This window comes from Trematomus bernacchii, unplaced genomic scaffold (assembly GCF_902827165.1).
Source record: "Trematomus bernacchii unplaced genomic scaffold, fTreBer1.1, whole genome shotgun sequence".
NCBI classification, from domain to species: Eukaryota; Metazoa; Chordata; class Actinopteri; order Perciformes; family Nototheniidae; genus Trematomus; species Trematomus bernacchii.
In genome coordinates, this window is record NW_022988158.1 from 5,001 (window position 1) to 17,500 (window position 12,500).

General features: G+C 41.3%; 1 protein-coding gene across 3 annotated transcripts in view; it reads left to right on the forward strand.

The window, feature by feature from the left end:
- Positions 1 to 12,163, forward strand: part of xylb (xylulokinase homolog (H. influenzae)) — a 13,076-nt gene extending 913 nt beyond the window's left edge. For all 3 annotated transcript variants that reach the window (XM_034122223.1, XM_034122225.1, XM_034122226.1), the window contains 18 exons: positions 868 to 950; positions 1,183 to 1,252; positions 1,362 to 1,442; positions 1,545 to 1,631; positions 2,205 to 2,333; positions 2,556 to 2,621; positions 2,852 to 2,924; positions 3,277 to 3,395; positions 3,471 to 3,552; positions 4,201 to 4,241; positions 4,575 to 4,690; positions 4,761 to 4,876; positions 7,536 to 7,609; positions 7,700 to 7,796; positions 7,935 to 7,993; positions 8,073 to 8,160; positions 9,961 to 10,055; positions 11,832 to 12,163. In XM_034122223.1, the coding sequence (XP_033978114.1) occupies positions 868 to 950; positions 1,183 to 1,252; positions 1,362 to 1,442; positions 1,545 to 1,631; positions 2,205 to 2,333; positions 2,556 to 2,621; positions 2,852 to 2,924; positions 3,277 to 3,395; positions 3,471 to 3,552; positions 4,201 to 4,241; positions 4,575 to 4,690; positions 4,761 to 4,876; positions 7,536 to 7,609; positions 7,700 to 7,796; positions 7,935 to 7,993; positions 8,073 to 8,160; positions 9,961 to 10,055; positions 11,832 to 11,900 (1,545 nt within the window). In that variant the 3' untranslated portion in view covers positions 11,901 to 12,163. The remainder of the gene's footprint in view (positions 1 to 867; positions 951 to 1,182; positions 1,253 to 1,361; positions 1,443 to 1,544; positions 1,632 to 2,204; positions 2,334 to 2,555; positions 2,622 to 2,851; positions 2,925 to 3,276; positions 3,396 to 3,470; positions 3,553 to 4,200; positions 4,242 to 4,574; positions 4,691 to 4,760; positions 4,877 to 7,535; positions 7,610 to 7,699; positions 7,797 to 7,934; positions 7,994 to 8,072; positions 8,161 to 9,960; positions 10,056 to 11,831) is intronic.
- The last annotated feature ends 337 nt before the right edge of the window (positions 12,164 to 12,500 follow it).

Below are 12,500 nucleotides of genomic sequence, written 5' to 3' on the forward strand. Positions count from 1 at the left end.
GTATTTCTACTCCACTACAGTTCAGAGGTAAACTGTGTACTTCTACTCCACTACATGTATTTATACCTTTAGTTACTTCACAGATGTGGATAAATGATGTGAAATATAATCAAGTGTTAAATCAGACTTTAGTTCCACCTGGAGTAAATCCACAAGCTACCCTGCAGTATACAAAGTCATTCAAACTAGCTGCACCTTTACCAGCTTTGAGAACACTTTCATGATCAATCATTATAAAACATATCATATATATTATTCTGAAATGGACCAATCTGCACAACGACTACTTTTACTGTCGCTACTTTAACTATATTTTGATGAGAATACTTTTCTACTTTCACTTGAGGAACATTTTGAATGCAGGACTTTTACTGTAACAGAGTATTCCTACACTCTGGTACTTCTACTTTTACTCAAGTACAAGATCTGAGTACTTCTACTTTTACTCAAGTACCAGATCTGAGTACTTCTACTTGTACTCAAGTACAAGATCTGAGTACTTCTACTTGTACTCAAGTACAAGATCTGAGTACTTCCACTTTTACTCAAGTACCAGATCTGAGTACTTCTACTTTTACTCAAGTACAAGATCTGAGTACTTCCACTTTTACTCAAGTACAAGATCTGAGTACTTCTACTTGTACTCAAGTACAAGATCTGAGTACTTCTACTTTTACTTTAAACTCCTGTATTCTTTAAAAAGACGTTGCTATTTTATGTTTATATATTTGTTATATACGTCATATATTTTAACTGTTTTTATTTTAAACAGATATTTTTTTCTTCTGTGTTTATATATAATATAATTGTTTTCTATTTGAATTGAATACTTTATATATATTTATATTCTCCTGTGTCCCCCGGCAGCTGAAGGTGGTGGCGATGGATGAGAACCTGAACGTGGTTCATCAGAACAATGTGCAGTTTGACTCAGATCTACCTGAGTTTAGGTAACACACACACACACACACACACACACACACACACACACACACACACACACACACACTAATAGTAGTACTTGTTGTAGTAGTCTGTGTCTAGATATTGACATGTTTCTCTAAAGTCTTAAAGAGAGAGAGGGAATGTTTTGGTGGGAAAAAGGTTAATTTCTACAACAGAAAATCTTCCACCTTTGAAAATATTGTTCTATCATTAAAATCTTTTATTTTGAAACCCCAGGACTCAGGGAGGGGTTCATATCCACGCTGACAGACTGACGGTGACCTCGCCTGTCCTCATGTGGGTGAAGGTAGGACCAGTTTGAGACATTTTAACATTCATATAATGTGACCAGTTAAAGAATGACCTCACTGTCTGGTGCTGCGTTCTGATTGGCTGTCGTGTGTCTGTGTCATCAGGCTCTCGACATGTTATTGGACAAGATGAAGGAGGCGGGGTTTGATTTCTCGAGGGTTAAAGCGCTCTCTGGCTGCGGACAGGTGAACAAACTACACACAGAAATAATGTTTATATATTAACACTTTCACTAACATGTCAATCAAACACTTATCGACATGTTTACCTTAATGTGTGTGTGTCAGCAACACGGCAGTGTGTTCTGGACCAGAGGAGCGTCTGAGACTCTGACGAACCTCCAACCGGACCAGAGCCTGGAGACACTGCTGCAGGTGTGTGTGTGTGTGTGTGTGTGTGTGTGTGTGTGTGTGTGTGTGTGTGTGTGTGTGTGTGTGTGTGTGTGTGTGTGTGGTGTGTGTGTGTGTGTGTGTGTGTGTGTGTGTGTGTGTGTGTGTGTGTGTGTGTGTGTGTGTGTGTGTGTGACAATAACAAAAAATTAGACAACAGCAATTACTTACAGAATACAGAATACATATGTAACCTAAAAATAATAACAATAATACAGACAAACAGAAATATAATAAAACAAAAGTCTCCCACAGGTTGTTGACATCCTCGTGGATTCATCTTCTTATTACAGACGCATGCATTTCCAAACATTTGGTCTACCTACGCTGTAAATGTATTATCTCTTCGATGTACACACGGCATCTATTGCACGTGTGTCCGTCCTGGGAGAGGGACCCTCCTCTGATGCTCTCCTGAGGTTTCTCCCATGTTCCTTTAAACTGAGGGGTTTCTCTGGAAGTGTGTCCTTGTCCGATGTGAGGGTCCGAGGACAGAGCGGGTCGTATTGATATTCTTTACAGACTGTGAAGTCCACTGAGACATTGATTGATCCTCAGGACAGCTTCTCCGTGCTGGCCTCTCCTGTGTGGATGGACTCCAGCAGCAGGAAGCAGTGTGATGCTCTGCAGGAAGCAGCAGGGGGCGCTCTGAGGCTGGCTCAGATCACCGGCTCCACAGCCTATGAGGTCAGTGGCAAGTTCCTTAATAGTGTAATCAACATAATGCTGCATTCATTTATGTCTAATTTATTATTATAATTTTTTTTGCTGTTCTTAATTTCTGCACAAATATTTTTCCAGTTTTTATTTATTGACTAATTTGGTCCTATATGTACCTTTTTTGTGTGTGTGTGTGTGTGCGTGTGTGTGTGTGTGCGTGCGTGCGTGCGTGCGTGCGTGCGTGTGCAGCGTTTCACAGGAAATCAGATCGCCAAAATAAGAGCGACACGACCCGAGGAATTCCAGAAAACTGAGGTCCGTCTGCAACTTTCATTTTAACTTTGCAATAAATCGGTCATACTGTCTGCATAACATTTAATGTGTGTGTGTGTGTGTGTGTGTGTGTGTGTGTGTGTGTGTGTGTGTGTGTGTGTGTGTGTGTGTGTGTGTGTGTGTGTGTGTGTGTGTGTGTGTGTGTGTGTGTGTGTGTGTGTGTGCGTGCGTGCGTGCGTGCGCGTGTGTGCGTGCGGTGTGCGTGTGTGTAGAGGATCTCGTTGGTCAGCAGCTTCGCGGCGTCCCTCTTCCTCGGAGGTTACGCCGCCATCGACTACAGCGACGGTACACAGACTGTTTTATTAAAATGAAATCATCACACTTATTATTTATTGTTCTATTTGTTTTCCCACAGTACATCCGTAGAAAACATGAATGAAATATCTTGATCTATTCCCTGAGCTACGGTAGAATGAACAAACTACTGATGAGCAGTTCTATCACCAAAAGAAAAAGGTTGCTTGGTCTCATCACCCACATATTGTAATGTTCGTCTAACTGTTATTACTCCTGCAGGAGTTACGAACGTCCTGTCTGTTATTGTTTAAAGTTGCACATCAAGAAAGAGGACAATGAGCTGTTCCCTTATTGTTCACTGCTCCCTGTAACTGCACGTATATCTCTGATCTGCCCTCAGGCTCGGGGATGAACCTGCTGGACATCCGGAGCAGAAACTGGTCTCAGATCTGTTTGGAGGCGGTTTCTCCTCAGCTGGACCTCCTGCTGGGAGACCCTAAACCCTCCTCCTCCATTCTGGTGGGTGTTTCACATTTCATGAGGACAGACAGGAAGTGGGGACACCTTTTAATGTGACACCTTCCTGTCCCGCAGGGTCCCGTCTCCTCATACTTTGTGAAGCGATACGGTTTCTCTGAGAGCTGCAGAGTGGTGGCTTTCACCGGAGACAACCCAGGTAAATACATATATATATATATACACAGATATTCATGATTTAAAAACAGAGAATAAAATCCTGAATTTAATCTCAGGAGTTTTAATTCTTCATAAATAAATCCAATTTCAGAATATTATTCAAGTACATTTGTATTTTTTTTCGTACATGTTTGACATTAATCCATTTTCTTTCTTCACAAATACTTCCCCTGTACCTTATTAATATGTATTTGTATTGATATAATTGATATGTATTTTATCTCGTCTTTTCAATGGTTCTCAAACAAAGCCTTATTGATTTATTGCTATATTGTCTTTTTTACATAACATTGAGTTTCTGTTCCTGCCATTCTGTTGTCTGACCACAAGGTGGCGCTGTTGTTGCGTGAGTTTGTGTAAATGCCAATTTTCAGTCAAAATATTTACCTTTTTTTAAATTAAATATTCTTCCCATTCTCAGTTTTCTTTATTCTAAATAAATAATAATTTCGTAAAATAATGACTTATTCTTTCCTCTTGTACTGGTTTATTTTAGAGCTTCCCTGCTTTAATAAAAACTCTTTTCTCTGTATCTGACGAGCTCATTAATCTGTGTGTCCCCAGCAGAGACCTGATCATATATAATATATATATTTCTTTATTAATGCAATGTGTTTCCTCTCCTCAGCGTCTCTGGCAGGCATGAGGCTGCAGCAGGGAGACATCGCCGTGAGTTTCATATTGTTTATGTTGTTTGTTTATGTAAATATTAAAGAAATTAAAGCTGCAGGATAAATGTAGTGACGTAGAAGTATACATAGCAGGAAATATAAATACTCAAGTCAAATAAAAGGACCTCAATCTGTAGGAAATGATAACTGTGTGTGTGTGTGTGTGTGTGTGTGTGTGTGTGTGTGTGTGTGTGTGTGTGTGTGTGTGTGTGTGTGTGTGTGTGTGTGTGTGTGTGTGTGGTGTGTGTGTGTGTGCTGTGTGTGTGTGTGGTGGTGTGTGTGTGTGTGTGTGTGTGCACCTGTGTGTGTGTGTGTGTGTGTGTGTGTGCAGGTGAGTCTGGGCACCAGTGATACGGTGTTTCTCTGGCTCGCGGCCCCTCGCCCGGCGCTGCAGGGGCACGTGTTCTGCAGCCCCGTCAGAGAGCAGGCCTTCATGGCGCTGCTCTGGTAACTCAACTTTTATAAATCACCGTCACACTTCATCCTGTTCATTTCTAACATCATCGATCTCTCTCAGTTTTAAGAACGGCTCTCTGACGAGGGAGCGCGTCAGGAACCAGTGTGCAGGTGCATCATGGGAACTTTTCTCCGCCGCCTTGAGAGACACGCCGCTGGGAAACGGAGGAAACATTGGTGAAGCTCACTTCCTTTTACTACAACCTCACTTCCTTTTACTACAACCTCACTTCCTTGTACTACTACCTCACTTCCTTGTACTACAACCTCACTTCCTTTTACTACAACCTCACTTCCTTGTACTACTACCTCACTTCCTTGTACTACAACCTCACTTCCTTGTACTACAACCTCACTTCCTTGTACTACAACCTCACTTCCTTGTACTACTACCTCACTTCCTTTTATTACAACCTGACTTCCTTGTACTACTACCTCACTTCCTTTTACTACAACCTCACTTCCTTTTACTACTACCTCACTTCCTTTTACTACAACCTCACTTCCTTGTACTACAACCTCACTTCCTTGTACTACAACCTCACTTCCTTGTACTACAACCTCACTTCCTTGTACTACTACCTCACTTCCTTGTACTACAACCTCACTTCCTTGTACTACAACCTCACTTCCTTGTACCTACAACCTGACTACCTTGTACTACAACCTCACTTCCTTGTACTGACAAACCTCACTTCTTGTACTACATCACTTCTTGTACTACACCTCACTTCTTGTACTACAACCTACTTCCTTGTACTACAACCTCCCGTCCTTTATACAACCTCACTTCCTTTTACTACAACCTCACTTGCCTTGTACTACAACCTCACTTCCTTGTACTACTAACCTCGCTTCCTTGTACTTACTACACCTCACTTCCTTTTACTACAACCACTTCCTTGTACTACAACCTCACTTCCTTGTACTACTACCTCACTTCCTTGTACTACAACCTCACTTCCTTGTACTACTACCCACTCCTTTCCTACAACCTCACTTCCTTGTACTACAACCTTCACTTCCTTGTACTACAACCTCACTTCCTTGTACTACTACCTCACTTCCTTGTACTACTACCTCACTTCCTTTTACTACAACCTCACTTCCTTGTACTACAACCTTACTTCCTTGTACTACTACCTCACTTCCTTGTATACACTCACTCCTTGTACTACTACCTCACTTCCTTTGTACTACAACCTCACTTTCTTGTACTACCTCAATTCCTTTTACAAAACCTCACTTCCTTGTACTACAACCTCACTTCCTTGTACTACAACCTACTTCCTTGTACTACAACCTCACTTCCTTGTACTACTACCTCACTTCCTTGTACTACAACCTCACTTCCTTGTACTATACCTCACTTCCTTGTACTACTACCTCACTTCCTTTTATAAACCTCTCACTTTCTGTACTACTAACCTCACTTCCTTACTACAACCTCATTCCTTTACTACAACCTCACTTCCTTGTACTCAATCACTTCCTTGTACTACAACCTCACTTCCTTGTACTACTACCTCACTTCCTTGTACTACAACCTCACTTCCTTGTACTACAACCTCACTTCCTTGTACTACTACCTCACTTCCTTGTACTACAACCTCACTTCCTTGTACTACAACCTCACTTCCTTGTACTACAACCTCACTTCCTTGTACTACAACCTCACTTCCTTGTACTACTACCTCACTTCCTTGTACTACAACCTCACTTCCTTGTACTACAACCTCACTTCCTTGTACTACTACCTCACTTCCTTGTACTACAACCTCACTTCCTTGTACTACAACCTCACTTCCTTGTACTACAACCGTACTTCCTTGTACTACTACCTCACTTCCTTGTACTACAACCGTACTTCCTTGTACTACTACCTCACTTCCTTTTATTACAACCTCACTTCCTTTTACTACAACCTCACTTCCTTGTACTACAACCTCACTTCCTTGTACTACTACCTCACTTCCTGTACTACTACCTCACTTCCTTTTACTACAACCTCACTTCCTTGTACTACAACCTCACTTCCTTGTACTACAACCTCACTTCCTTGTACTACTACTACCTCACTTCCTTGTACTACTACCTCACTTCCTGTACTACTACCTCACTTCCTTTTACTACAACCTCACTTCCTTGTACTACAACCTCACTTCCTTGTACTACAACCTCACTTCCTTGTACTACTACCTCACTTCCTTTTACTACAACCTCACTTCCTTGTACTACAACCTTACTTCCTTGTACTACTACCTCACTTCCTTGTACTACTACCTCACTTCCTTGTACTACTACCTCACTTCCTTTTACTACAACCTCACTTTCTTGTACTACTACCTCACTTCCTTTTACTACAACCTCATTTCCTTGTACTACAACCTCACTTCCTTGTACTACAACCTTACTTCCTTGTACTACAACCTCACTTCCTTGTACTACTACCTCACTTCCTTGTACTACAACCTCACTTCCTTGTACTACTACCTCACTTCCTTGTACTACTACCTCACTTCCTTTTACTACAACCTCACTTTCTTGTACTACTACCTCACTTCCTTTTACTACAACCTCACTTCCTTGTACTACAACCTCACTTCCTTGTACTACAACCTCACTTCCTTGTACTACAACCTCACTTCCTTGTACTACTACCTCACTTCCTTGTACTACAACCTCACTTCCTTGTACTACTACCTCACTTCCTTGTACTACAACCTCACTTCCTTGTACTACAACCTCACTTCCTTGTACTACAACCTCACTTCCTTGTACTACAACCCATTACATTACATTTCTCTCTCTGACTTGTGATCTGTTTTGCCTCCAGGCTTTTATTTTGACAGTCAGGAGATCACGCCTCCTGCAGTCGGAGTTCATCTCTTCGACCCTCAGGACGTCCAGGTGAGTTTCTATCATCTCCTCACCTCACCTGAGCCTTTCCTATCCTCCCTGAATCACCTGTCCCCCCCCCCCCCCCCCCCCCCCCTGCAGGTGTGCTCCTTCAGTCCTCAGGTGGAGGTGCGCTCGCTGGTCGAGGGTCAGTTTCTGTCCCGGAGGCTCCATGCTGAGCGGCTGGGATACTCCATCAGTGAGAGACACACTCTTTAATATCCGTGTTTTAATGCAGGATGTGCTTTTATTTTGGCGGGGAGAATTAATAACGTTAATAGCTTTTATATTCTGCAGGTGTCGTGCGTTCATTAAACGTCATGTTTGTCTCTTTTAGTCCCGGGAACCAGAGTGTTGGCAACCGGAGGAGCTTCGTCTAATAAAGAGATTCTGCAGGTCGGTTATTCATATTTATTTATTTTTGTATTTTATTTTGTATTATTATTTCTAAATGATTCTCCTTCCTGTCTCTCAGGTGTTGAGTGACGTCTTTAACGCTCCAGTCTTCACCCTCGACGTCTCTAACTCCGCTTGCCTGGGATCAGCTTACAGAGCTCTGCACGGTGTGAAAACAACAACAACAATAATAATAGTCTGTATTTGTAAAGCACCTTTCGTACAACACGTGCGGTCCGACGTGCTTTGATATCACACAGAGTACAGATACCAGTTGAAGACATACAAACTAACTGCATAGAGTAACATCTAACACTTACACACATTAGACACAGATTTAGGCTCCGTTCACACGGAAACGAAACGGAGAACGAACCGAATTCGATATCAAAAAGGTCTTCCGTCAACACGAGACCGCTCGACCCGCTGGACACGCTGCAGTACATATGCCGGGCCTGTAAGTGGCGCTGTACTTCCGCCACAAAATACACCAAAAGCAGCGAAGAAGACCCCCCGAGCATGGTTGCCATGGTTACCCTTCTGGTTATTCTCCGCGGTGGATTTAGCAACATGGAGTTCATGTAGTTCTCCATGTCCACTTGTTGCTGAGGAGCTGTAGATGTTGCGCTAACATCTGTAGCATGGTCAGTAGCTAGTGACAGTAGCTACAGATGTTAGCAGGCGGGGAGAGGCGGGGCTATGGCGTCATCGTTATCAGGAAATGATTGTATAGGGCGTACACACGGAGCCGTTTGGCCCCCCAGAGCGTTCCGGTTGCAGATCTATGCACCTTGGGACCCGTTATCGTTTGCGGGGTCCGTTACGGCCTCGTGTGAACGAACGGGCTATACGTGAGAGAAAAGTAGCAGACACAACACGAACCGTCTCCATGTAAACGGGGCCTTAGAGTCTGAGGCTTTCATCATGTGATCATCAAAGAGACCAATGAGTGATCATGCAGACACGCTATGGGGGTTATTCCCTATCTTATCCCTAAGAGCGTGGTCTTTACATTTGAGAGCATCATTTATTGATTTCACGTTCAGATGATGTTTTTATATATTAACTGTGTTGTAAATGAAACAGGTGAAGTATATGTAGCCTAATCGAGCTGTGGAGGGCCGGAGTTTATAAACCAAAGAGTAGCCGCCCTTACGGGACGCTCTAATAAGTCAAGCGAACGCACCCGCAAGGACACCAGGCCTCCTATTGGCTGAGGGATTTTGACAGGGTTGTTGCGCAACAAATCCAAGAGCAGAGAAGAAATCTGAGAGCAGACATTTGACGAGCGCACAGAAGCAGCCTGAGTGCGAGGAGAAGGTTTTAAACTGGAACACGGGACATCTGTAAGCAGCAATATACCTGAGTGCAAGCTACAGTTTGAGCAGAGAGAGCCAATCAGAGCGCAGGAGCTGTTTGAGTGTGAGGAGGACAGGGTTTGAGGGAAAGAAATACATCATCTGAACGTGAAATCAATCAATTATGCTCTCACATTGAAAGACCACGCTCTTGAATAAAGATAGGGAATAACCTCCATAACACGCTTTAGTTTTAAATTACATAAAGTTAAGGTTTTATATCAAAGCCAGGTCTCCTGATGTTCTAATTGGTTACTGATACAGGAAGTTACATTTAAATGTGGTTAACGGTGGGACATTACTCTTAATTGTACCCACTAATTGATATGTTAGCGAGGTAATAACAGAACCCTAACCCTCTGATTGGTTAATGGCATTCTCACCTCATTGACTACACATCATTTCCACTAATTGATTAATGGTGGTTAATAACCCGGAATCTGGGTCTCTGATTGGTTAACGACACTTTGAAAAAGACTCCTTATTGGTTAACGACATTCTGAAAAGGAATCCTGACTCTCTGATAGGCTAACGATTTAGAATCACAACTATCGGATTGGTTAATGATGAGGAATCCTGACTCTCTGATTGGTCGCTTTGTTTTTTCAGGCCTCTCTGCAGAATCTGGTGCATCCTTTTTCGACGTGGTGAAGAACGCACCGGAGCCTCAACTGGTCGCCACGCCACATCCTGAAGCAAAAGAGGTACACACACACACACACACACACACACACACACACACACACACACACACACACACACACACACACACATATATACACACACAAACACACACACTGAGGCAATTATTTCTTTTGTGAGAATGAAAGACGTCAGTGTGATGCAGATCTGAGAATATATGGTGACGTGAGGGTTTTATAACACACACACACACACACACACACACACACACACACACACACACACACACACACACACACACACACACACACACACACACACACACACACACACACACATACACCCAAACACGTGTAAGTGCATGCTTGGAAAAACATTTAAACACCCATGGCTGCAGACACACACACACCTCAAGATGCTCATGTACATTGTCACACACACACTATGTCCTACTTTCATGACTCACTGGCTTTTCATTAATCTGCTTGTTCCCTTATGGAGTCGCTGTCACACACACACACACACACACACACACACACACACACACACACACACACACACACACACACACACACACACACGCACACACTCAGGTCACATGGGGACAGAGGTGCTGCAGGGAGAATATTGAGTTTAAGGGAGAGAGACCTTTACACAGGGAGGGTGTATATAAGAAGAGGACATACACACACACACACACACACACACACACACACACACACACACTCACACTCACACTCACACTCACACACTCACACTCACACTCACACACACACACTCACACTCTCACACATTGATTTTTGGACAAAACATTTCAAGCCGTGAGTTTGACATTTTGTCCGTTGCCATCATGGCTTATTGGAAACAGGAAGTGACCATATTTGGACGGCCGTGTCAGAATAAGATTTTAATTGCAGAGGAATTTGCTTTGATGTAAAATTATGCAAATATTAACAAAATAAGAACAAATTATGGGATGAAAAATATGCAATATATTATAAAATAAAAAAATTATAATAAATATAACAAGTACATAGAAAATATTAGAACATTTAAAAATGTAAATATACCAAAAATAATAAATGACAAATTACTGGGAAAAAATAGAATATATCGTAGTTGCTCCTGTGTTAAAGCAATGAGAGCTTCATGTGGAGTTTGCACACTTCAACACACACACACACACACACACACACACACACACACACACACACACACAGCGGGGGTCCGTGTTATTCTAATGTAGCTGTATGTTTACCGAAGTGATGTTCTCTCATGTTCAGCCTCCATAATTAAACAACTCATGAATAATGAATGAGCTGTGCTAAAACACCTAGCACACACACACACACACACACACACATGCACACACACACACACACACACACACACACACACACACACACACACACACACTGATGAGATGATGTTGAGTATTCTCTCTGTACAGCAGGAGATTAAATATGAAGCAGGAGGAACAGGAAGTGTGTTAAGTGTTCGTTGGAGAAACACACAAGATAATATAATATAATAAAATATATAGAGGGAGCTCCTACTAACGGTGTGTGTACTTGGTTTTAATTTTCATGATTCATTTTTCATCAGAAAATAGTTTTAATTTGTGTTTTGGATGGAAAAAACAATCAAATAATCAACAAGGACATTTTTGAATTTTGTAAAACATATTTATTTTTGTATTTTATATTTCTGAATTATGTATTTTATGATTTAAGTAAATAAAAATTAAAAATTAAAATAAATATTTGTAAATGTTTGACCAAATTCCATACGTTTAGTTGTTTAAACCACACAGTAATAATTATTTGTTCCTCCTCCAGGTGTACGACCAGATGCTGCAGCGCTACGCCCGATTGGAGGAGAGAGTCCTGCAGAAGTCCCGCCCCTGAGCCCCAGCAGCCAATCAGATCTGTCAAAAACCTTTCAGACACTGAACATGAACATTTGACATTTATTTATCTATAATTATAAACTGATTAAAACTGCTATTATACTTTAAATTAAAATCTTTTTTCGCACACACACAAAGTATTATTAGTAAACAAGTGTTTTTGTTCCTTATTGCTCATTTAACACGTTCATTTAAAGCACAATTTTATAATGTAAAGGATATTTTTGAATGTCTAATTTTCAATAAATGATGTCACAAACAGCACTTTGGTTATTATTACATTGGAGGAATTATATTTGGAGATTTAATTAATAAAACTGTATTTAAAAAACGATTCAGATGCATTTTAAAGCGCTGTTAAAAATAACACAGTCCAATAAATGATAATAAAATGATAAAACCTGTTTAATTAAACACTCAGAAGCCAGACTACGAAGAGGGATATATAGAAATAACCCTGGCATACAAAGCTTCATACAGTATAAGCATTACATAACTAAAGTTAAAATGTAAATACTAAAATTATAAATAGATACAGACGCTTCAGAGAGCTCTAAAAAATAGGGTAAAATCACATAATTAAATGTCATTTATTAAT